Consider the following 26,521-nt stretch of genomic DNA (forward strand, 5'->3'; position numbering starts at 1 on the left):
ATCACCCCCCTGGTAAGGCTCCATTCAGACGTCTGTATGATTTTTACGGATCCATGGATCGGATCCGCAAAACACATGCAGACGTCTGAATGGAGCCTTACAGGGGGGTGATCAATGACAGGGGGGTGATCAATGACAGGGAAGTGATCAGGGAATCTATATGGGTGATCACCCGCCTGTCATTGATCACCCCCCTGTAAGGCTCCATTCAGACGTCCGTATGTGTTTTGCGGATCCGATCCATGTATCCGTGGATCCGTAAAAATCATACGGACGTCTGAACGGAGCCTGACAGGGGGGTGATCAGGGAGTTTATATGGGGTGATCAGGGGTTCATAAGGGGTTAATAAGTGACGGGGGGGGGGGTGTAGTGTAGTGTGGTGTTTGGTGCGACTTTACTGACCTACCTGTGTCCTCTGGTGGTCGATCCTAACAAAAGGGACCACCAGAGGACCAGGTAGCAGGTATATTAGACGCTGTTATCAAAACAGCGTCTAATATACCTGTTAGGGGTTAAAAATATCAGATCTCCAGCCTGCCAGCGAGCGATCGCCGCTGGCAGGCTGGAGATCCACTCGCTTACCTTCTGTTCCTGTGAGCGCGCGCGCCTGTGTGTGCGCGTTCACAGGAAATCTCGGCCCTCGCGAGATGACGCGTATATGCGTCACTGTGCGCAGGGCTGCCGCCTCCGGACCGCACATCTGCGTTAGGCGGTCTGGAGGCGGTTAAAGAGGTTGGCTACTTTCTGGTTATTGTTGACCAATGTGATTATATGGCACTTACTAATATAGACTTTGTTGGAATTTGGTGGTATTTTCTATATTTTATAAGGTATGCTCCCTTGTTTACAAAGTCTTTTGTGCTGTCCACAGGTAGGTCCTGTCCATAAAATGGCTGCTGATGGAGGGTCATGTGACCAGCCAGATCATCTTTATGTGATGTCTTCTCTGTTCAAACAGACAGCATCTGCACTAAACTTCCAACTGAACAAGTGCATATGGCAGGTACAGTATATTTGAATAGAGGAGGAATCATATAATGGAGGTGATTTGCCTGGTCACATGACCCTCCATCAGCAGCCATCCTATGGACAAGACCTGTGTGTGAACAGCACAAAAGACATTGTAAACAAGGGAGAATACCTTATGAAATATAGAACATGGTGCAGAATTTCAACAAAGGCTATATTAGTAAGAGCCATATAATCATCTAACAAACACCTTTGTCAACCATAGCCAGAAGGTGGCCAATCTCTTTAACCTCTAGAAAGTGTGAATAGGAAATAGGATCTGTATCCTGTACACTATACTAATAGATGCGTAGAGAACTAGGTATGCATATTTTTCTCGCACTCTGCTGACAGAGAAATCTTATCTTCCTTCCTTCCTTCCCAGGAAATACAATAGAATTTGTCAGGGAGTTGATGAGAGACTTTCATGCTCCTATACTGCAAAAGATAACGAGCAATTGGACTGATAAAGTTGCAGATGAATATAAGGATGGTAATAATCCAAAGTGATAGAGGTGTTATATATCAATCCTGTCATTCAACCCCTGGTGGTTAGACATCAGGATTATATAGCAACATCTACCCCTGCCCAACCAGCAGCACAACTAACCTGAGAAGAGCCAACGCATGGAGGGAACCTAGTAATATAGCCATACAAAACCAAACGGGGAATGTATCATGCTGGTACTCCAGTTTTCATGTGGACAAAATGCACACATTTTAGCAGAAGTGCTGTTTTGAGCCAAAATGGGTGACTTTTTGACCATGGCTATCCTCATCACTTTTACAAAAACAGTGAGCTGGGCGGGCCACAGGGTGGACCTTCACGCCCGATACATTTAATGAAATGTGTTCTAAAAAAACTGATACACACAAGAAATCCATGCCAACTTTCTTGATAGTATAGATTTCTTTTTCTGGTACACGGACCTCCCACAGACATGCCAGAATTACTACATCTTAATAATTCTGATGTATTGTGTACCAGCAGGGTTAAACACAAGACCCTTTCACATATCTCCTGCGATCTGGCTGAGTTATCCTCCAGCATGGTACAGAAAACGCCTGTAGGAAACTTAATTCAGTTCAAAATACTAACAAATACATACAAGGCTGTCCACAACCTGTCTCCTCCCTACATCTCTGAGCTACTTTCCCGATACATCCCCACACGCAATCTCCGATCCTCACAAGACCTCCTTCTCTCCATTCCTCTTATCGCCTCTTCCCACAATCGCCTCCAAGGTTTCTCCCGTGCATCCCCCACACTCTGGAACTTGCTACCCCAACATATCAGACTCTCACCTACAGTGGAATCCTTCAAAAGAAACCTAAAAACCCACCTCTTCAGACAAGCCTACAACCAGTGACCCTGCTGCCTCTATACCGCCATGACCAGCTTCACCCTCATCTACTGTGTCCTTCTCCCATACCATGTAGATTGTAAGCCCTCACGGGCAGGGCCCTCTCTCCTTCTGTACCAGTTTGTAACTCGTCTTGTTCATGCTTAGTACAATTGTCTGTGTTATGTATGTATACCTCTTCTCATATGTACAGCGCTATGGAATGAATGGCGCTTTAATAATAAATAATAACTTAAAGGGGTTATCAGTTAATTAATATTGATGACCTATTCTCCAACACTCGGGACCCCTGTTGATCAGCTAGTATAAGAGTCTGGCACTCCATAAGCGCTGCAGCCTGGGCCTAGTTGCAGCATTGACATGAATAGGGCTGGGCTGCAATACTAAGCACAGCCACTATACAATGTACAGCACTGTGCTTGGAGGGGTGCACGGTGTCTCTCTGTAAGTGCTGATCAGCGGGGGTGCCAAGACTCGGAACCCTGCCAATCTAATAATGATGACCTATCCTGGATAACACCTTTAAGCTAGGATTGATCCCATAATTTTCTACTGGGATGGTTCAGATTCATCCACTGCATCACTTGTGATGTTGAATGTCAAATATTGCCGGACAGAAAAACTCTGCATGCTAGGTTTTTCAGTCTGGGGCTATGAGTTTTCGGACGTCAGACCTTTGCACTAAAGAGCACATAGACATATATCAGTTATCAGTGGCATACCTACCATATAGGCAGACCATGCAGCTGCTATGGGGCGCGTGAGGAAGGGGGGCCCGCAGTGGAGGAGAGTCCCCGCCCCGTCTATCTTCCTGTCTCCCGTCAGCTAGCCCTGCCTTCCGCCTCCTAGCCCCGCCTCCTAGCTCCATCATGCCCGATTCCTCTGGATCCCCGCCATTAATGAAGTAAGTGACGACTTGTAGGTGAGGACAGTGCAGAGGTGTATGTGTGTGGAAGGGGGGGGGGGGGCACTCAGCTTTCCCAGGCTATTCCTCTGCACAAATGCCATTCAGAACAAGAGGAAAGCTGGTTGTCACCACATTATGTAATGTGACTCTGCTTTCCTGATGTCCTGCATGGCACAAGTGCAGAGGCATGAAAAGATATGAGGGGAGGTGGGAGTTGTGTTACTCAGCTTTCTCAGACTATTCTTATGTCTATCCACATGTGCCATGCAGGACAGCAGAAAAGCTGGGTGCTATTACATCATGTAATGTCACTCAGATTTCCTGCTATCCTGCAAGGCATAAATGCAGATAATAAGAACATGGATAGGCGGGGGGGGGGGGGGGGGGGTTCACTCAGCTTTCCCAGAGACTCCTGTCTCTGCACATGTGTCATGCAGGATAGCAAGCAATGTCAGTGTCTCCCAGCTGTCCTGCTTAACACAGAGGATGCGGGGAGGGGGGACACTCACTTCCTCAAACTTTTCTCATGTCTCTGCACATGTGCCATGCTGGACAGCAGGAAAGTTGGGTGGTATTACATCATGTAATGTCCCGGATTATTGTCAATATATACTGCCTGTTCCCAAAAAAAGTCACCACCAAAAAAAAGCCTTTACTTTGATTTCGGCACGCATTCGCTGTGGCATTGTTTCGATAAGCTTCTGCAATGTCACAAGATTTTTTTCCATCCAGTTTTGCATTAATTTTTCACCAAGATCTTGCATTGATGATGATAGAGTCTGACTGCTGCACAAAGCCTTCTCCAGCACATCTCAAAGATTCTTAATGGGGTTAAGGTCTGGACTCTGTGGTGGCCAATCCATGTGTGAAAACGATGTCTCATGCTCCCTGAACCACTCTTTCACAATTTGAGCCCGATGAATCCTGGCATTGTCATCTTGGAATATGCCCGTGCCATCAGGGAAGAACAGATCCATTGATGGAATAACCTGGTCATTCAGTATGTTCAGGTAGTCGCTGACCTCATTCTTGGAGCACATACTGTTGCTGAACCTAGACCTGACCAACTGCAGCAACCCCAGATCATAGCACTGCCCCCACAGGCTTGTACAGTAGGCGCTAGGCATGATGGGTGCATCACTTCATCTGCCTCTCTTCTTACCCTGATGCGCCTATCACTCTGGAACAGGGTAGATCTGGACTTATCATACCACATGACCTTCTTCCATTGCTCCAGACTCCCTAGCAATATGAAGCCTTTTTTCTGGTTTGCCTCACTGATTAGTGATTTTCTTACGGCTACACAGCTGTTCAGTCCCAATCCCTTGTTCCCTTCGCATTGTGCGTGTGGAAATGCTCTAACTTTCACTATTAAACATAGCCCTGAGTTCTACTGTTTTTCTTCAATTTGATTTCACCAAACGTTTAAGTGATCGCCGATCACGATCATTCAGGATTTTTTCCCGCCACATTTCTTCCTCTAATACGATGAGTCCCCGCTATCCTTCCAGTTTTTAATAATGCATTGGACAGTTCTTAACCCAATTTTAGTACTTTCTGCAATCTCCTTAGATGTTTTCTCTGCTTGATGCATGCCAATGATTTGACCCTTCTCAAACAGACTAACATCTTTTCCACGACCACGAGATGTGTCTTTCGACATGGTTATTTAAGAAATGAGAAGCAACTCATTGCACCGGTTGGGGTTAAATAACTTGTTGCCAACTGAAAGATAATCGCCCATGCAATAATTATCCAATAGGAGGCCAGGCACGTACATACAGGGGACGCAGCGGTCGCAGTTGCGACCGGGCCCGGGACTCCAGGGGGCCCGGCCGCCTGTGGACCCCTGGCCCCTGCTGTAGTGATGTACCCAAGGCCCCACCGCAAATGATTTTAAAGGTTTTAATAGTATATGGCTGGTCGGGCCCCGGCCTCTGTGTGTGGCCGGCGGTGCAGCACTGCGCACTCGCAGTTACTACCTTACGCGGCGGCCCCTCCTCAACCCTTGCTCCAGACCCGTGACCCTCGTGCCAAGTCTCGCGGGATCACGCTGGTTGACGGGATGACGCGGCCGACGCACGCCAGAAGACGGGATTATGATGAACAAGACGGCGGGAGCAGAGCAGGTTCAGAGTAGGTAAGTTTTTTTTTTTTTTTGTATCTGCCGGCTCACAGGGAACACAGGGAGCATCTGGCAGTGCGGCAAATCCTTCATAGGGGCCCGACCCGAAATACTTGGCAAAATAGTAATACCAAAAATGACAAAAATTAAATATATACAGAAGGGTAAAAAATGTAATACATACACAGGGGACAAATGGAATATATACAAAGGGGGCAACATGGATATATATATATATATATATATATACATACACAGGGCCCCTGTATATATATCCATGTTGCCCCCTTTGTATATATTCCATTTGCCCCCTGTGTATGTATTACATTTTTTGCCTCCGCTGTATATATATTCCATTTTGCCCGCTGTCCTAGGGGGACACATCTGGGCATAACTACAGTGAGGGGGACACATATCTGGGCATTACTACTGTGAGGGGGACACATCTGGTCATAACTACTGTAAGGGGGGCACATATCTGGACATAACTACTACTGTGAGGGGAACACATATCTGGGCATAACTACTGTAAGGGGGGCATATATCTGGCCATAACTACTACAGTGAGGGGGACACATATCTGGGCATTACTACTGTGAGGGGGACACATCTGGCCATAACTACTGTAAGGGGGGCACATATCTGGACATAACTACTACTGTGAGGGGAACACATATCTGGGCATAACTACTGTAAGGGGGGCATATATCTGGCCATAACTACTACTGTGAGGGGGACACATATCTGGGCATAACTACTGTAAGGGGGGGCATATATCTGGCCATAACTACTACTGTGAGGGGGACACATATCTGGGCATAACTACTACTGTGAGGGGACACATCTGGCCATAACTACTATGAGGGGACACATATCTGGGCATTACTACTGTGAGGGGGATATACCTGGCCATAACTACTGTAAGGGGGGAATATATCTGGCCATAACTACTGTGAGGGGCCACAAGGAGGACATAACTATTTTAAAGGGACCACAAGGTGGGCTTATTTACTGTGAGGGGCCACAAGGTGGGCATTAGTACTGTGTAGTAGCACTTAGGGGAAATGTATGCTATACATTGGCATGGCTCAGTGTCACAGGTCAGCACAGCGCCCCCTGCTGGTGATTTCACAGGGGCAGTCACCGTCCCTTCCTTATGTGATTATTCTTTTTTTCTCTATCACCACAGGGACCTTGTTCTGGATCCAGTGGACATCACACCGATGCCAGCGACACCCTGGATGAGGTAGGACCAGATTTTATTAGTTAGGACTGGGTGAGTGTAGCCATGCATTGGGCTCAGGGCTGCGTGAAAGAGAGCCAAGCCCCGTACTGGACAGCGGAGAAACAGAGCACTAACATGATTGATAATGCTCTTTGTCTCTCTGTGATCTATTTGCTACAAAATCACAGTGACAACTTTATCTCACTGTGAATTTGTAGTAAAGAGATCACAGAGAGGCACGGAGCATTATTAATCCCAATCCAGGGGGCCCAAGTAAATTCTTGCGACGGGTTGAGGGGGAAGGGGGGGGGGCGACAGGGAGGGGGCCCCATGGATCAGTTTCGCACCGGGGCCCCATGGATTTTGTGTACGCCACTGTAGGAGGCTCATAACTTTTTGCTTAGTTAAATCCAGGTGGAGACTTTTTCTTTTTGGGAAATCATTGATGTGTAAGTATTCACACATTCAGGGTTTTTGATGCAGGTTTTGAAGCCTAAATCAGGTGTGGATCATAAAAGGACAGAAAATACCTTGCCTTTTTTATCAGAATCCACTACTGGTTTTGGTTTCAAAAAGTGCATCAAAAAATCTAAACGCATGACTACACCATTAGGCTAGTTTCAGACTAGTGCTATACTGTTCCGGCAGGCTGTTCTGGTAGAGGAACAGTCTGTCTGTGTCCAGCACAGCCAGAAACTGCCACAGCACCGCCAAGCCCCATTTTCGGCAATAGTGCCTAGTTTTGCGGACAAATACCACTGCAAGCAGTGGTTTTTGTCTGTCCGATTCCTGACATTAATGCATTAATTATAGCAAATGGGTTGAAAACGGTAGTATCCGGCTATGCTGAATATGATGAACTCCGGCAGGCTCTTACTCTACCGGAAGAGCCTGCCGGAACAGTTTAGTGCTAGTCTGAAACTAGCCTTAGCATCTGCTGGGAAAGTGGTGTTGTAGTTCATCTCACCCTCTTGCTTACTGCTCAGAAAGAACTGGTGGCCCAGCAATTTTTATTTATTTTTGTGTGTTCTATAATATGCTCTGGACTTGTTTGATGCTACAGGGCAGTACTTTTATTCTTATAGACTTCTTAAAGCGGTAGTTAAGCCTTTTTTTCAGTATGCTGTGCTGTCCTAAACCTGTACCTTAATACCCTGGCCGAAGAAAAGTGGCTTGTTGGCGCCCCCTCTGGTACCCAGCACACATCCTGGGGTAGCGCCATCTTGGTTTTGCTGTTCACATCTGGTCCCATATCGGTGAGTCTCTGATCACAGGTTCCCAGCCATGGCTATGTGCTGCCAACGTTGGGCTATTTCGCCTGGTCCATTACTGTTGATCCATTTGGTACACTGTCTATACATAGTATTACCTATGTTTTTCGTACCATATACTATGCACTATAGCCATGGCGGTTTGACCATTTTGTGATCTCCACTCACCCTCTACAATTAATTATTCTTAAGGTCTGCACCTATGGGTTGGTCATTGTACCATACATTACTAGTTGTTTTTCCCATATCTGCAGTAACCCCACTGATAGACCATTACATGTTGTGACCAGTGTGTCCATCCAGGATGGCGCTCGTTTTCTTTTCCCCTGCTCCCTTACCCTGTCCTTGGCATTCACTATATGTGTGTTTTTTATCATGAATTCAATAAAAGCGTATATTTTTCTAACTTATGGTACTCTAAGCTCTTTTCTTCTGTTTTCTTCCGTCATGCTCGGAGCTTGTACCGAGTTATTTTCTTTCGGGTGTCCCCCTATATTTGGTTATTATACGGGCACTGCCCTTGCTATATATGCTGGGGGACTTCTGGGGTCGTCTTCTTCTCTTCCTTCTTAAAGCGGTAGTTAAGCCTTTTTTTCAGTATGCTGTGCTGTCCTAAACCTGTACCTTAATACCCTGGCCGAAGAAAAGTGGCTTGTTGGCGCCCCCTCTGGTACCCAGCACACATTCCGCAGTGCTCCCATTACAACTTCAGTTGTGTTCAAAATAATAGCAGTGTGTTTAATAAAAGTGAATAAAGCTCAAAATCCTTCTAATAGCTTTTATTTCCATACACACAAATGCATTGGGAACACTACACATTCTATTCCAAATCAAAACATGAAGAAAAATATATCAAATTTGTGTTGTTCCTCTAAAAAAAATTGAAGAAAAGTGAATATCAGACTATTTTAAAAAAAATAGCAGTGTTTGTATTCTTCTTAACAAACGGAAACATTCACTATATAAACTGAAAAATGTTTGAAGAGTTTGCTTTCCTTTGAATCACTTAACTAATATTTTGTTGTATAACCGCTGTTTCTGAGAAATGCTGTACATCTGTGTTGCATGGAGTCAACCAACTTCTGGCCCCTGTGACCAGGTATTCCAGCCCAGGATGATTGGACTACATGCCACAGTTCTTCTCTATTTCTTGGTTTTGCCTCAAACTGCATTTTTGATGTCACCCCACAAGTTTTCTATTGGATTAACATCCGGGGATTGGGCTGGTCACTCCATAATGTCAATCTTGTTGGTTTGGAACCAAGATGTTGCACTTTTACTGGTGTGTTTGGAGTCTTTGTCTTGTTGGAACATCCATTTCAAGGGCATTTCCTCTTTAGCATAAGGCAGCATGACCTCTTCAAGTATTCTGATGTATTTAAACTGATCCATGATCCCTGGTTTGCGATAAATAGGCCCAACAGTATAGAGAACAGTATGAGAAACATCCCCATATCATGATGCATGCACCACCATGCTTAACCGTCTTCACAGTGTAATGTGCCTTGAATTCAGTGTTTGGGGGTCGTCTGACAAACTGTCTCTGGCATTAGACCCATAAAAAGAACAATCTTACTTTCATTATTCCACAAAATGTCTCTTTAGGTCAGTCAATGTGCCCTTTGGCAAATTGTAACCTCTTCAGCACATGTCTTTCTTTCAACAGTGGGACTTTGCGGGGGCTTCTTGCAGATAGCTTGGCTTCACATAGGCGTCTTCTAATGGTAACAGTACTCACAGGTAACTTTAGACCTTCTTTGATCTTCTTGGAGCTGATTGTTGGCTGACTCCTTGCCATTTTGGCTATCCTTCTAACCATTCGAATGGTAGTTTTTCGCTTTCTTCCACGTCTTTCAGGTTTTGGTTGCAATTTTAAAGCATTTGCAATCATTTTAGCTGAGCAGCCTATCATTGTCTGCACTTCTTTATATGTTTTCCCCTTGCCAATCAACTTTTTAATCAAGGTAGGCTGTTCTTCTGAACAATGTCTGAAACAACACATTTTCCTCAGAATTTCAGAGAGAAATGCACTGTAACCAGCATGTACAACATTTGATGCCTTCCCTCCTTAAATAAGGGCAATAATTACCACCTGAATGGCCTCACTAATTGAACTCCACACTGCTATTATTTTTAACATGCCCCTTTTAATTAGTAATTCAATTACACAGAATCAGCAGCATGCATGTCATGATTGGGTCTGTTGGATTTCTATTACTCTGCTACACCTGCTAGTAAATTATTTGCCATGTAGAAATATAATTTCTACCAAAAATAGTGACTGATCAGGTTAGTGATGTCTGACTGCTATTATTTTAATCACAACTGTATATTCCTGGCATTATAAGCAGATCATTAAAAAAATGATTGAACACATTCCAGCAATGGTGCAGAAGGGCAACAGAACAGGAAAAGAGGCTTCCTAAAAGTTTCCTGTCACTTTCCCTCAATAAAAAAAAGTCCTCACAATGGCAGGAAAGAATGTGAACCCGCCATATCCCGTTTTCTTCCCCCTCTAGATGTTTAGTAGTCCTGTTCGTGTATGACAGAGCAGAGAAGACAATCCACCTCTGACAATCTGCAGACAAGACATTACTGGTAAGTACTGGGAAGGAGCCTGAAAATACCATAATACAATAATGGAAATGGAAGTAGCGTAGAAACTGGGGATCTACTGTATATTATTAAACAGCACATACTAATACAATGCGAGGAACTGGTAGTGACCATGTGAAACAGGGACTGCGTCCTGGGAGCTAATGTGGTCAGTGACATGAAGAATACAATATCTCAGATTACAATTGAATCAGAGTAATGTCTTAGAAATTGAAGACATATTCTTGGAGCATCTCCAATTATTATATTATAGAAGTGCTCTATGAGCAACTCCTTAATATATTGTTATTATTGTTATTAATATTAGCATTATTATTAGTCCTAGAGTCAAGTGTAATAATAATAATAAGCCCATGGTAAATGAAATGCCTAGCTGCTGCCAGTCGGCACGATCACTGGAATACAGGCACAGTTCATAGAAGCCTCTTTCTTCTGACTCCACAATTGGTGTTAAAGTATGCCTACAGGTTCTGCTACAGCTTCTATAGAGAAGAATGCAAGCTGTCTGCAAGAACCCATTCACTGGACCCAGGCTGCCAAAAACAGCGCACCTCCAGGTGCAGGATTAGTATTAAAACAGGACTATTTCAATGATAACATCATTTATCTATCTCACAAATGAGACAACAAAGTTTATGCAGATTTACATACTAATGGCATGTTCTGCAGTTTTGGGGAGTTTGTGTTCTGGAGTATGGTGGGGCAAAGTCATCACTCCAGAATCTTTTATTTTTATTTTGGAGAGAGTTGAGAGGAAGAGTAGGGGTTGGTATTTATTCATGAGTGCTGTATTTTCACCATGCTTACTTAAAGGGGTTGTGTCACTTCAGTAAATGGCATTTATCATGTAGGGAAAGTCAATACAAGGCACTTACTAATGTATTGTGATTCTCCATATTGCTTCCTTTGCTGGCTAGATTAAATTTTCCATCACATTATGCCTCATTCACACGGGAGTGTTTTCCATCAGTGATTGTGAACCAAAACCAGGTGCGCCTCTAAACATAGAACAGGTGCAGATCTTTCCCTTATACCTTATGTCTGTGGAGGCTCCAGTCCGGGTTTTGGCTCACAATCACTGATGGAAATCACTGACCAAAACACTGACGTGTGAATGAGGCTATTCACTGCTCGTTTCCATGGTTGTGACCACCCTGCAATCCAGCAGTGGTGGCCGTGCTTGCATACTATAAAAAAAAAGCACCAGCCTATGTACGCTCCCATGGTCCTAGTCACCATAGAGGCTAACATGAGCACCACTGATGAATTTCAGGGTGGTCGTAACCATGTAAATGAGCCGTATATAACTTAATGGCAAAATGAATCCTGCCAGCAAAGGAGGCAATATGGACAATACATTAGTAAGTGCCTTGTATTAACTTTGTCTACATGATAAATGCCACTTCCTGAAGTGACAAAATCCCTTTAAGTCCATAGAGTATGGGGTATGATATTCTCTAAAGTAAAAAGTTAGAAAAATAAAAAGTGGGTAAATGATGTCTTCTCCACACAGGTAATTCACTATGGGTCGGACAGTTCTGATGCTCCTGGGAGTATTAGTAGAATTTTCGGTGTCAGCAGAACCACTTGCCCCCTGTCCTGAAGGATGTACCTGCCTTCCTGTTGAGCGCCACATCACATGCAATTATTCCAACCTCACATCTGTACCGCCTGAAATAGACAACAGCACTATAGAGCTTCATATGGATTACAACAACTTAACATTTCTTCAACAGAGCTTTCACCAGGATTTGCCAGAGTTGAGATCCCTCTACTTGAGAAATTGTAGCATCAAAACTGTCAAGTCGGATGCATTCCAAAAAGTAACCGGCGTACAGCATCTGTTTTTGGACAGCAATGAGATACAGGAATTTGAGAATGGCACATTTGACAATCTCAGCAATTTACTATATCTTTATCTGCAGGAGAATAAAATCCGCTATCTGCAGCCAGGTACTGTAGAAATAGAATTGAATAAAATACACAATATACTTAAAATATATATTTCTTTATAACAAGCTTCATAAGGCGACAGGATTTAGATGGGGCAGTGGTTCCAGGGTTGGGGATGGTTTTACATATGTGGTGCGCACACACACTTGATAGTTGCAGTAACTACCTTCAAAGGGAATAATGTCACTATATAGTATAAATATTGTACAAATATATAAAGCACACAACACACCATGAGACTGTCCCATTAATGGGGTTTTCCAAAGGTTTTTTAATGATGAACTCTCCTCGGGATAGGTCATCATGGGGGTCGAACACTTGCAACCCCCAGTCATTAGCTATTTTAGAAGGCAGCTGCGCTCGCAGTAGCGTCGTGGCTGTGTGACAACACGTTCATCAGTCACGCGGCCTAGGCGCAGCTCAGCCCCATTGAAGTGAATGGGGCTGGGCTGAATTGCCAAATACAGCCAGTAAACAATGTACGGCGCTGTGCTGAGTGAGCAAAGAGAAGGCTGCGCCTCTGTTGTGAGCTCCGATGCCTTCCCAAACAGCTGATGGGCGGGGGTCCCAGGTGTCAGACCCTGACGATCAGATACTGATGACTTATCCAGAGGAAAACCCCTTTAATGGGGAGCACTGAACTGGCAGTTAGAAAGTAGGTATGGTCGTTTCTCCTTATGTTATCTCAACATTTCACAATAATTTTTTTTTCTTTTTAAATTCAAACTATAAAATGTCAAAATTTGATGTATATTAATTTGATAATGAGGTGTCAGAGTGGCATTGTTCAGATATAGACCACAATATCCTATTCTTCCCTTTACACGGTCAGAGTTACATGAGGCCTGAATTTTGGCTACCTACAACCTCCATATATTACAGAACTGATCCCTATGAAAAAATATTATTAAAATGCAACAAAAAGAAAACCCTGGATATAAAAGTAAGATATTTTCACCAAATCTACATGCTCAGCTGCATAGATGCCAATGCCATAGATAGGTGATCACCCACACAATGATTTCAGATATACATATACAGGGTTTTGGAGCTGGGACTCTGGTGCTGTCATCTGCACCCACTCCATTTTACTTACAGTATGCTAAGTCAGTTGGCTCCAGCAGATTGATGGCAAGCGGGATCACCCTTTTCTTTCTCTTAGGTGTCCCTATAATACCCCTGCCTAAAGGCAGAGCACCTCCGATCCCCAATAGGGGCGAACCCACCTCTTGGTGGATAAGCCCTGTAGGAATCCTGTGGTGACCCTGTACTTGCAGTTTACAAGTGTCCCAATGCATTTCCCCAACAACAAAAAAGGAGAGTGCTTTGTGTAAGTGCTGCTTACCTGTAGATATAGTGTGCTTTCGTCCTCCTCGGCCCCGGTCGTAGTCACAACTTCTGCGATTGTTAAGCCACTAGGGATGACCCAGAAGTTCACAAAGGTGTAGTGGTCCACATATTTTGACCATATAGTGTCTCTAAATGTTTAAAGAGGTATTGTGGTTTTAATGATTATTAGGGATGAGCGAATAGACTACGGATGAAAAGTCGATTTGCATAAAAGTTTGTTCCAATACTGTACATTATTAGAATGTATTGGCTCAGATGAGCCGAAGTTATTACTTCGCTAAGGCTACTTTCACACTTGCGTTCAGAGCGGATCCGCTCCTATAATGCAGACGATGGGATCCGTTCAGAACGGATCCGTCTACATTATATTGTAGAAAAAATTCTAAGTGTGAAAGTAGCTTCAGACGGATCCGTCCAGACTTTACATTGAAAGTCAATGGGGGACGGATCCGTTTGAAAATTGAGCCATATTTTGTCAAATTCAAACGGATCCGTCCCCATTGACTTACATTGTAAGTCTGGACGGATCCGTTTGCCTCCGCACGGCCAGGCGGACACCCGAACCCGGCCTGCTGAGCGGAGCGGAGGCCAAACGCTGCAAGACTGATGCATTCTGAGCGGATCCGCATCCACTCAGAATGCATTAGGGCTGGACGGATGCGTTCGGGGCCGCTTGTGAGAGCCTTTAAACGGAACTCACAAGCGGAGCCCCGAACGCTAGTGTGAAAGTAGCCTAAGTCTCGCGAGACTTACGGTAATAACTTCATAAATTACTACTGTAAAAAACCATGGTACCTTGGAACCGAACCCGAAATTTGGAAATGTTTACAGTACAAATTAATTTATGAAGTTATTGCTAGAGATGAGCGAATCAAAGTTGACGAAGTGGAATTCGATCCGGATTTCAGGAAAAATTCGATTCGCACCGAATCCTAATTTCCTCACGCTTCGTGGTAACGAATCACATTTTTTCTTAAAATGGCTGCTGCACATGTTAGGACATAGAACAAGAAACTCTGGGAACGAGGGATCACCCACAATGCCATGCATGCAGCCAATCAGCAGCCAGCCAGCCCTGTGATGTCACAGCCCTATAAATAGCCTCAGCCATCTTGGATTCAGACATTTTCCAGTGTACTTAGTGCAGGGAGAGACGTCAGCAGACGCTAGGGACAGTGGTAAAAAAAGACTTTAAAACTTTTATTTCGCTGTATAGAAATTCAGGGAAAGGATAGGGAGGAATCATTCTACAGTATTGAAGCAGAACAGGGTTCAGTAGGGGAGTTTACAGCCTGGGTAATAGGAACAATCCTATTACACCTTGCAGCACTGACTGGGGATCCAAATTGCCATTATATAGCTCTGTAATTCCAGCAAACTGTTCTTATTAGGGTGCAAGTGTTGTTTGATACAGCCATTAACAAGGTTTATTACAAGGAAATATTTATATGTCTTATTTGCCCTTGTGCGGTGCAGTTATACGTTCTAAAGCATTTTTTGGGCTTGTATTAGTGGGAAACAGGGCTTATTAGCTGTTGTGTGGTGAAGTGATAAAATGACTTTTTGGCGTGTATTAGTGGCAAAAAAAATATATTTTTCCATTCAGCGGTGCAGTTAGGTTCTAAAGCTCATTTTGGCGTGTATTAGTGGCACAAAAATATATATTATTTGCCGTTCAGCGGTGCAGTTATATGTTCTAAAGCCTTCTTTGGCATGTATTAGTGGGGAAAAAAGGGCTTATTAGCCGCTGTGTGGTGAAGTGAGAAAATTACAGCCTTTTTTGGGTTGTTTTAATTTCCCTTTTATTTATCTATTTGATCTAACAGTATGCCAGATAGAGAAGTGCCAGGCCCTGCACAGGAGAGTGGCAGAGGCCTAAAGGTTTCTGGTGCAGGCACAGTTTGCTGCAGGAGTCGCAGCGAGAGGCCTGAGCTCCCGGTGTCATCTAGCGGTCGTGTCTTGACCAGCAACCCAGCGGTTCTTGAATGGTTGACATCCACTTCGTCCCAAGTGACATCAGACACCCCCGGCCAAGAGTCGGTGGGTTCGTCAGACACAACCCTTAGTTGGCATGGCCCGGGAGCAGGCCCTGTGCCCTCACCTGTTCTCAACCTGCCTTTGTCCTTTTCTGTTCCCTCAGCCAGACAAGTATTATATGCTGTGGGTTCAGCTCCACTATACAGCGAGGACAAGCTACTAGAGTGCAGTCAGCAGCTACTGGCCAGCCAAGATGTGGAGGAGACATCCGCTCCTTCCTCCGCTAGGTGGGCAAGAAGTGATGAGGAGAGTGGCTTGGGAGCTGGTGTTGCGAGTGGTCAGGCTCCTGACCCAGAGACAGTTGAGGAGGACATCAATGACACGCAGAAGTACTTGATGATGATGTAGCTGATCACACTTGGGAGCCGGGTGAATTAGGGGCTTCATCGTCATCGGGAGAAGAGGGTGGTAGCTTGCCCATAAGGCAGCGGCGAAGCCAGCAAGTCACTAGCGTGGCCGTGAGTCAGCAGGGTGGGAGGTCGGGAGCCAAACGTGCCCGGGATAGACCACCCACTTTTCAGGAGCCTACCTGCCCGGAAAGTAGTGGTGCAGGGGTTCACGGAAGCAGCAGTGGTAGCAGTCAGTAAGTGATGTGTGTTGGGATTAAAATCACCAGTGTGGCAGTTTTTGTTAAGCTGCCGGAGGAGGTGAACATAGCCATTTGTAGAATCTGTGGGCAGAAGGTGAAGCGTGGCCAGGGTGCCAATGTTGGTACCACAGCGCTGCATCAATATATGCAGCGTCCCCATAAAGTGGCCTGAGAGAACCGTGGCTCCGATGTAGTGGTCCAGCTTGCCGTAGCAACTGCTTCATCACCCAGTGGCACACACCCAATTTTAGGCAGTCAAGACTCCACCACCTCAGCCGTAGGGAGCTGTCTGTCCTTCTCATAATCTACTGGACCTGATGCTCCTGCTCCTCCTACTCTTCGTCAGTCATTCCATCAGCAATCGATCACCGAAGCGATTGCCAAGAGACAACAGCATGCGTGCACTCATCCAACGGCGCAGAAGCTGAATATGCTCCTGGCCAAGTTGCTGGTGCTGCAGTTCCTTCCTTTCCAAGTGGTGGACTCTGCACCTTTCAGAGAACTGATGGCTTGTGCCGAGCCAAGGTGGAGAGTCCCAAGCCATAATTTTTTTTGCCAAAAAGGCAGTACCAGCCCTGCACACGTATGTAGGACAGAAGGTGGCACAGTCCTTGAGCCTGTCTGTGTCTGCTAAAGTGCACGGCAGCGCCGACGTGTGGAGCTGTAACTACGGTCAGGGACAATACATGTCCTCTACAGCCCACTGGGTGAATGTGGTTCCTGCACAGCCACACCAGCAACTTGGCCAGTTGACGCCGCTTCTGCCTCCACGTTCTCATGCCATTGGTCCTGTGACAATGTCCGCCTCTGCCTCCTCATCCTCCACCATGTCCTCAGCCTCCACTGCAGGGACAATTCACAGTGCCTCTCCAGCATACCACATGTGCAGGGCACGGCGGTGTCACGCTGTTCTGCATCTTGTTTGCCTGGGCAAACGGAGTGACACAGGGGAAGAACTGCTCCGTGTCCTTCATCAAGAAATCGAATCCTGGCTTTCTCCGCGACAACTCAAAATTGGAACCATGTTGCGTAAAGGAGGGTCAAGCCATGCGCCCTGCATGGCACACATGTTCAATCTGGTTGTCAAGCGGTTCCTGAGGTCTTCCACCCATCTGCAAGACATTCTAAAAAATGGCCAGTAAACTTTTTTCAACAGTGGGACTTTGCTGGGGCTTCTTGCAGATAGCTTGGCTTCACATAGGCGTTTAATTGTAACAGTACTCACAGGTAACTTTAGACCTTCTTTGATCTTCCTGGAGCTGATTGTTGGCTGAGTCCTTGCCATTTTGGTTCTTCTTCTATCCATTCGAATGGTAGTTTTTCTCTTTCTTCCACGTCTTTTAGGTTTTGGTTGCCATTTTAAAGCACTGGCGATTATTTTCTGCACTTCTTTATATGTTTTCCCCTTGCCAATCAACTTTTTAATCAAGGTATGCTGTCCTTCTGAACAGTGTCTGGAACGACCCATTTTCCTCTCAATTTCAGAGAGAAATGCACTGTAACCAGCATATACAACATTTGCTGGCTTCCTTCCTTAAATAAGGGCAATAATTGTCACCTATTTTTCAAAGAATGAATGACCTCACTAATTGAACTCCTCACTGCTATTATTTTGAACATGCCCCTTTCAATAAGTGATTGAATTACAGAATTACAGAGAATCAGCAGCATGCATGTCATGACTGTTGGGTCTGTTGGGGTTCTATTACTCCACTACACCTGCTAGTAAATTATTTGCAGTGTAGAAATATAATTTCTACCAAAAACAGTGATTGATCAGGTTAGTGATGACTGACTGCTATTATTTTTAACACAACTGTATGTAGTCAGTTGGCTGCTGCCTATCTGCTCCATCATCCATCCTCTTGCAGGTCTGACTGGGCCCTCTGCGCTCATGTTCCTTTGCCATGGCTGCTGTGGCAGGGGGGGGGGGGGGGGTAGGAGCAGTTTCAGCTCCATCAGCGACAACTTGAGTCTAGCGTCGCTGAGGAGCAGCTTTCTTCACCAAACCTAGTGAAGGAACTACTCACCAGCAGCAGGAGCCGCTAGACCTAAAGCAGGACCTGAACCAGCAGGTCGTAGCATACTTGGACAGCACCCTGCCACCCCACAGTGAAGATCCGCTGGACTATTGGGCAGCCAAACTGTATTTGTGGCCGCACCTGGCAGAGTTTGCCCTGGAAAAGCGGTCCTGCCTGGCCAGTAGTGTGGCATCAGAGTGGGTGTTTAGTGTGGCAGGGGCCATAGTTACCCCAAAAATAACTCACCTGTCCACCCAAAATGTGGAGAGACTGACTTTGTCAAGATGAATCAGGCGTGGCTCAGCCAGGATTTCCACCCACCAATGCCTGATGCATCAGACTAGATCATCCATGGTGTCACACCAACACTTTGACAAAAGAGACTGGTTTCTTCTGGCTACCTGCCTCAGCTACTATTCTGATGCTGCCACCCACCTGATGCCACACATCTGATGCCAAGTGCTCCTTTTACCCACCATCTTCAGTTGGTACTTTTATTGCCACCCACCTTCCCATTATGTCACCGGGTCACTCTGTGGTCTCCTGATGCTGCTGCCACCTCCACACTATGTCACCTTGCCACCCTGTGGACTCCTGATGCTGCTGCTACCTTAACACTATGTCATTCTATTCAGGTGTCATCTCTGTTTTGGATCCACTCTTGTTTTTTTTTTTGCCTTCAGCAATACTGATGGATTACTGCCCAAATGCTGACTGAGTGAAGGCGGATGCTCCACAGACAGGATCCGTTTTTTGGAGGTTATTATTCTGACGGATCAGAGGAAGGGCAAAAAAATCTGTGACGTCAACACAAACTTACTGCTCACACCCTCTCCACTCTGTCGGGGGGCTCTACTTGTATAAGCGTTTAATAGAACAGCTTCTGTAGACATCGATGTGGAATCAGCTGACAACGGTGTAAAAGGAGTGCGCTTCTTCTTGACGCTAACATCGACCTGTAAGGCTGAGTTAATACTTTAGTTATCTGGTCAGTTGTGGCTCTGTAACTGCCAAAATAAGTGAAGTGTGCAGTGACTCTAAGAGCGACACCTGTCATCTACATGTCATACTGACTCACAGTATAGTTTCACTACCACAGACTCCCTATGTGTGTTACTGCAAGGCAAAGTGTTCTACACCACTATAAAGTCTCTCTGCAGCCAGGAAATAGCCGTTTTTTTAAACGCGATTCGCCACAAATAAATTCGGATCAAACCAAATTTCTTCGAAAAATTCGGCGAAGCGGCTGAATCGAATTTTTTTAGAAGTTCGCTCATCTCTAGTTATTACCCGAAGTCTCGCGAGATTTCGCGAAGCAATAATTTAGGCTCATCGGAGACAATACACTCTAATACTGTAAGGAGCTACTGCTCCGTACGGTATTGGAACTAAGTTTTATGTGAATTGACTTCGGATGTTTCATCCGAAGTCGATTCGCTCATCCCTAATGATTACATTTATTTAGTTTAGATAGTAGGATGTTGAACTATTTTCTAATATACATCTATTTGAAATGTTGCTTGTAGACCTTTATTATATCCATACAATAGCTTCTCCCTTTAAAGAAAATGGTATGGCCCACTTTAGTCCTGTAAAATGCATCTATAGGAGAGCTGGATAGGACTAAAAATTGCATCAGTCATGTGACCTGGCTTTCTGTTAACTTCCCAGGTATCTAACAGGTCACTATTAGTGTATTGAGGAGCAGAACATGAACAATATACACAGTATTAATACCTGCAGCAGTATCTCATCATGTCTGCCCATGTCTGTGTAGAAAGATCTGTGTGCTGTGTTTTTTACAGTAAACTTTATTAACAGCCATGTAAATACAAACAGTGATGCTGTTGCTGTAATAACCACAGTATAACATGTGTGCTGACCCAGCTGATGTGCATTATGTAAAACAGCTGCTTACTGAATGTCAGAGATTATACTGTATTATGTGAAACTTGATGCCATGTTTCAGTTAGGCCATGGATACATGACAAAGGACTGATACATGGGCTGTACCATTCTACTGCATATAGGGGTCAACTACCTAATATAAGAAAGGTATGTAGGCAGAATTTTAAATACATGTATATTAGAAAATTATATGATTTCCGATTATATAATAAAAAATAAAAAATAAAAAAAATGGAATATCCCTTTAATTTTTTCAGTCTACAACAATGATTCCAATATGCAGTTTTTTCTTCCAGGTATATTTTCACCGCTGAAAAATCTTATTGCACTCTACTTGAGGAACAACCTTCTCACTGAAATATCTGATGGGTCCCTGAAAGGTCTAACACAGCTACGGTGGCTTGACTTAGGGATTAATATGATCACTAAGCTATCAAAGGAAGCTTTTGCTGACTCGAAACTGCGAAAACTGAATTTGCAAAACAACCTCCTTACCAGTGTCCCTTCCCTTAAAAATAGAATCAATCTTCAGACGCTGCACCTGAGTGGAAACAGAATCGGAAAACTCTCCTCTGCATCATTTAGTAGAAACTTTAGGACTGTCCGTGAACTGTATCTCGATAATATGGAGCTTAAAGATGTGTCAAGCTCAGCCTTTCGTAGGCTACGCAGGCTTGATGTGCTTGACTTACGGAACAATAGCTTGACATCACTCCCTGTGTCTCAACTGAAGAGCTCCACCATAATCTACCTTAGTGGCAACCCTTGGGAATGTGACTGCTCCATTACGGAACTCTACATTCGATTACTGATGAGTAAGAAAAATAAGCCTGAGCAGGAGGTGCTGTGCAAGAGCCCCAAAGGTCTGGAGGGGAGAAGCCTGACTACAATTAATGTAAGTATACTAGTGTATGTAGGGTCAGCATTTAAGATAGTTGGGTCAGGGTCTTCAATGGATTGAAAGATCATTGACAAAAACTTTAACTCTTTCAGAACCAGGCCAAATTTCATTTTATTATTTAACTTTTTCCTTCCCACTTTCTAAGAACCATAACTTCTTTTACTTTTTACATTCACATGACTATCTAAGGGGTTATTATTTCAAGATAATTTGTATTTTAATGGCATCATTTAGTTTAGCATACTGAATATTGAAAAATAGGGAGAAGTTTCTTTATGTGGTGAAATTAAAAACAAACTCAATTACACCATGTATTTTTGGGGGGTTTTCTCACAGCGTTCACTTTGTGCTAAAAATCACCTGACAACCTTATTCTGTGGGTTAGTATGATTTCAGCTATGTCAAATTTATTACTTTTATTATGGTTTACTACTTAAAAAAAAGCTTTGACATTTTTCATACTTCCATTTGTAAGGCCTATTGCACACGACCGTATGGCTTTTTCAGTGTTTTGCGGTCCGTTTTTCATAGATCCGCTGTTCCGTTTTTTGTTTCCGTTTCTGTTCCGTTTTTCCGTATGGCATATACAGTATACAGTAATTACATAGATAAAATTGGGTTGGCCATAACATTTTCAATAGATGGTTCAGGAAAAAACGGAACGGAAACGGAAGACATACGGATGCATTTCCGTATGTGTTCCGTTTTTTTTGCGGATCCATTGACTTGAATGGAGCCACGGACTGTGATTTGCGGGCAATAATAGGACATGTTCTATGTTAAAACGGAACGGAAAAACGGAAATACGGAAACGGAATGCATACGGAGTACATTCCGTTTTTTTTGCGGAACCATTGAAATGAATGGTTCCGTATACGGACCGTATACGGAACGCAAAAAACGACCAGTAAACGGGAAAAAAAAACGGCCGTGTGCAATAGGCCTAATACTGTGTGAGGGAATGGGTGTTTTTTGCAGGGCAAACTCTAGTTTAGGCCTCATGCACACGACCATTGTGTGCATCCGTGTCCGTTTTCCGTGATTTTCTGCGGACCCATTGACTTTCAATGGGTCCGTTAAAAACTCGGAAAATGCACCGTTTGTCATCCGCATCCGTGATCCGTGTTTCCTGTCCGTCAAAAAAATATGACCTGTCCTATTTTTTTGACGGACAACGGTTCGCGGACCCATTCAAGTCAATGGGTCCGTGAAAAAACACGGAGGCACACAAGATTGTCATCCGCGTCCATGATCCGTGTCCGTTTTTTCTTATCATTTTCAAGGCAAATTTGACTTAGATTTTTTTTTCACTTTTCTGGTCTGGTGATCCTTCAAAAATCAAGGAAGACACACGGAAGAAAAAACGGACACGGATCACGGAACCCCGTTTTGCGGACCGTGAAAAAATACTGTCGGTGTGCATGAGGCCTTATATTGGTACTAGGCTTGGGCTGTCTAACCTCTCAGATGCCGCAGTCACTATTTAGATGGTCCTAACCTAAGTCATTGCAGCTAGGTGTCAGATGTATTACACAGCCGCCACCCACCAAGCAGGCTCAGCTTTTGAGCCAATTCCATACTTACATGCAAATTACATATTTAAGTAATTTTGCATTAGAGATCTAGAAAATATTTGAGCTGTGGACCTTGAAAGCTAAGATAAGGCTAATTACATGGCGTTTGAAGTAGAACTGCAGTACTGATTTATGACATACTCCACAGTATTAAAGAAGAGATGGACTCTCAAGAGCAACAGGGTTATTTGGGTCATCCTCCAGGATCTCTGAGAAAAAGTTTATTACAGTCGATATTTTTTATATCAGTATGGTTTCAGCAAGCTCATATACACTCATTGATCCCCACTGACCTACTAGTCATCCCCTAATCTGTGGATAGGGGATAACTTTCAACAACTGGAATACCCTTTTAAAAATTTGAAGATTTTATTCATTTTGTGATTCACTCATTCCAAAAGTCATGTTTTTTATTTTTATTTTTTTGTGTGAAAGAAAATTGATTTTAAATAGATATTTAAATAGATCCTACATTTTGTGCTAATGCCATTCATAAAATATCTTTATTGGGATCAGAGCTTTAGCTAATAAATTGCTCCCAATCCCATTTAAAAGCCATAGTTATGTGATAAAAGTATTTCTGACTAAAGGCATCTACACACACATATTTGGTCTGGAGTTTTTGGTTCTATATTACATGAATTTTGCCTAATTTTCAGTGGCATTTTTTTCAAAACCAGTGCTTGTATAGCGTTTTTTATTTCTTTTATTAGTTATTTCCCTATAGAGGAGATAGAAAAATGGCAGAAAAAAAGTCAAAAACTTCAACATGCCATGTTTAAAAAATAAAAGCCAAAGATGAACAAAAAACCCACAAAAAAGGCAAAAAATATCTGCAACCTGCATTTCATACTGACCAAACTGTGCCGTTTCAGCCAACATCTGACACTGACATTTGCAAGAAAAACACCACTAAAAATATGTTGAAAACCCCCACAACATACCCGTGTGTGTTTTCAGTCCGAAGCATCCATTAGGTGGAGCTCACTGCACAGATGTATATATCTTCTATCTGGCTCCAGCTCGAATAACAGTATGCAGTACAAAATAAGTAGGTGGCAAATCTCTTTTTTGATCACCAGTGATTTCATGGTAAAACATTTTAAAAAATTGATCTATCAACATTAAAACTTACTTTATTTATATATTCCTCTTCTTTTACAGATACTAGACCTCAATTGCAAATCATTTGTTGATGAGACTACAACTTTTTTCCCAGCAAGCCAAACAAATCAGTTGATAAATTCAGCTTCATCAGTGGTGACTACCACTAAAGAAGTTACTACATACAAAACAAGCACCCCAACATCTACTACGTGGATTAACATACTAGAGGAGGATCCATGCCTTGCTGATGATATAGCTAACGTCTCGGTGAAAGCAACAGGGGAGGATTCCCTTGAGGTTTCATGGTCTTGCTCAAGAGTTTACACATACTTCCAAATAAACTATGGTACTGGTGAGGACAAGGATACACTGTACATCTCAGGAGCACAAACAAACATCGAACTTTTTCACCTGTTTCCTGGTACAACATACTCTGTTTGCATTGTCCCACAAAACAGGGATGGTATGACATGTGAGAACCCAAAACCAAAGCAGTGTGCAAGTGGTCAAACCAGTGGACTACCAGAGACAGCATATCATGCCCATTCTCCACCCAAGGCCACCACCTCCCCATTTGTGATTATTGGATCAACTGTGGCTGGTGTGGTGATTTTAGCAGCAGTTCTCATAACTGCCTATGCCATGCGTCCAACTAACTTTAATTTCCAGCGTTATCACAATGAAGATGAGATGGATGGCTACAAGCAAGAGGAAACAGATCCCTATAAGTGGGATAGTGCCTATGAAAATGTAGATGAAGCTAGGCATGTATACGTTACTACTTCCAGCTTATGGGTAATGGATAATGATAAGCTTGACTGTAGCTTGGCTGAGCCTATATCTTCTGTTCCAAACTATGCTTCTCTTTGATTTCTGGGAGTGCTGCTATGTTAATGTGCATCGATCCAGATATAAATATACTTTTACTAAAAGGACATTATTAGAGTCGCCCTGCATGGGAGCTTCAGATGGCATCCAACCGGAAACTAAAATTGTGACAACCACCCACAGAGCAGAATTTGTTTTTTGCTGTGTCAAGTACTGTATTGTCTTTGGACACCTAATGCTTTGTCTCTTATTAATTAAAAAATAAATCAGTTTGCTGAGCATTTCCAAAATGCTGTGAACCTGGTCTATATACCACTTACATTACATACCGCCACTAGACACACTACAGCCACATTCTCCCTACACTTGGTGCAGCTGCACCTCTCCGTTAGGCCTTGTGCATACAACAGTATTTTTTGTTCCACATTCAATCTTCAATTTTTGCAGTTTAGACACGGAACCATTAATTTCAATGGGGCTGCAAAATATCCGGACAGCACACCGTGTGCTGTCCATATCTGCATGTCCATTCTGCCAAGCTGCAAAAAAAGATAGAATATGTCCTATTCTTGTCTGTTTTGTGGACAAGGATAGGAAATTTCTATTGATGTAAAAAAACAATGGTGGCATGCACCTAGCTGGAATCCTTGTTTTGCAGATTCACAGTTTGAGACCGCAAAACACATACGATCATGTGCATGGGCCTATAACAGTAATCATAGCAATCTTCCCCCTCTCTCTTCCAGTTACATGGTGCAGTTGAAAAACAACATATGTCTATCACATCACGTTTGACCAAAAGATGGAAGGGGATGTGAATCAAGGGAAGCAGTGGGAAACCAGAATTCTGCACATTTGCATAAGCACTGAGGTTATTTAGTTCTACAAATTCATCTAAGCTTTTTTTTTTAAACCATCAACTGTTCCTAATGTAATCACATCCTGAGGTAATCCCTAGGAGGCCTCCAAAGAGAAGGTGATGTAGTGTTCTCCATGTTCCTAGAACAATCATAGCAGTTGCAGCATGTAAGAAAGTAAAGCAATCAGCTCACCATTCTAAGCGCGTAGTTCTCAGGTGTCTACTCTTCCATGTAACAGCGTGGGCAAGGCAAGGTTCTAGCACTACATTGGTTAAAATCAGAAAGTTTTATTTCAATCCTTTCATAAAAAGTGTAATATGAGGTCCATTCTATAATTAAAGCCATGGGGAACAAGTATTTAACATGAATATCCAGTGTGTTTTCCTGTTCAGCAAGACTCGTCTTCAGTCTCTTCCTCTGGCTGGACGACTTAGGCTGGGTTCACATGGGCGTTGTGGGTGATGTGCGGGAACAGATTGGGGTGCGTTGTGGGAAAATGCGCGAAGTTCGGGGTTGGGTTAGGTGTTTTGTAGATTTCATTATTTTCCCTTATAACATGGTTATAAGGGAAATTAATAGCATTCTTAATACAGAATGCTTAGTAAAATAGTGATGGAGGGGTTAAAAAATTAAATAAAAATTAAACTCGCCTTAATCCACTTGTTCGCACAGCCCGGCTTCTCTTCTGTCTTCTTCTTTGAGAAAAAGGACATGTGGTGATGTCACTGCGCTCCTCACATGGTCTGCCACATGATCCATCGCCATGGTGATGGATCATGTGACGGACCATGTGATGAGCGCAGTGACGTCACCACGGGTCCTTTTCCTCAAAGAAGGAGGACCTGTGGTGACGCCACTGCGCTCATCACATGGTCC

The 26,521-nt window shown here is 43.7% G+C and overlaps 1 protein-coding gene across 1 annotated transcript; it reads left to right on the forward strand.

Moving 5' to 3' along the window:
• The first annotated feature begins 10,383 nt into the window (after positions 1 to 10,383).
• LOC122943732 (chondroadherin-like) lies at positions 10,384 to 25,075 on the forward strand. Its single transcript, XM_044301707.1, has 4 exons — positions 10,384 to 10,499; positions 12,031 to 12,470; positions 20,672 to 21,270; positions 24,015 to 25,075. The coding sequence occupies exons 2-4, from the start codon at positions 12,041 to 12,043 to the stop codon at positions 24,825 to 24,827; spliced, it is 1,842 nt and encodes a 613-aa protein (XP_044157642.1). The 5' UTR covers positions 10,384 to 10,499; positions 12,031 to 12,040; the 3' UTR covers positions 24,828 to 25,075.
• The last annotated feature ends 1,446 nt before the right edge of the window (positions 25,076 to 26,521 follow it).

Source organism: Bufo gargarizans, chromosome 7 (assembly GCF_014858855.1).
Source record: "Bufo gargarizans isolate SCDJY-AF-19 chromosome 7, ASM1485885v1, whole genome shotgun sequence".
NCBI lineage: Eukaryota > Metazoa > Chordata > Amphibia > Anura > Bufonidae > Bufo > Bufo gargarizans.

Excerpts from the sequence above, each read along its gene's own strand:
- LOC122943732 (XM_044301707.1), top strand. The coding sequence starts at position 12,041 with ATGGGTCGGACAGTTCTGATGCTCCTGGGAGTATTAGTAGAATTTTCG. Across the intron at positions 12,471-20,671 it reads AATCCGCTATCTGCAGCCAG|GTATATTTTCACCGCTGAAA; the intron begins GTACTGTAGAAA and ends TTTTTCTTCCAG. Across the intron at positions 21,271-24,014 it reads GAAGCCTGACTACAATTAAT|ATACTAGACCTCAATTGCAA; the intron begins GTAAGTATACTA and ends CTTCTTTTACAG.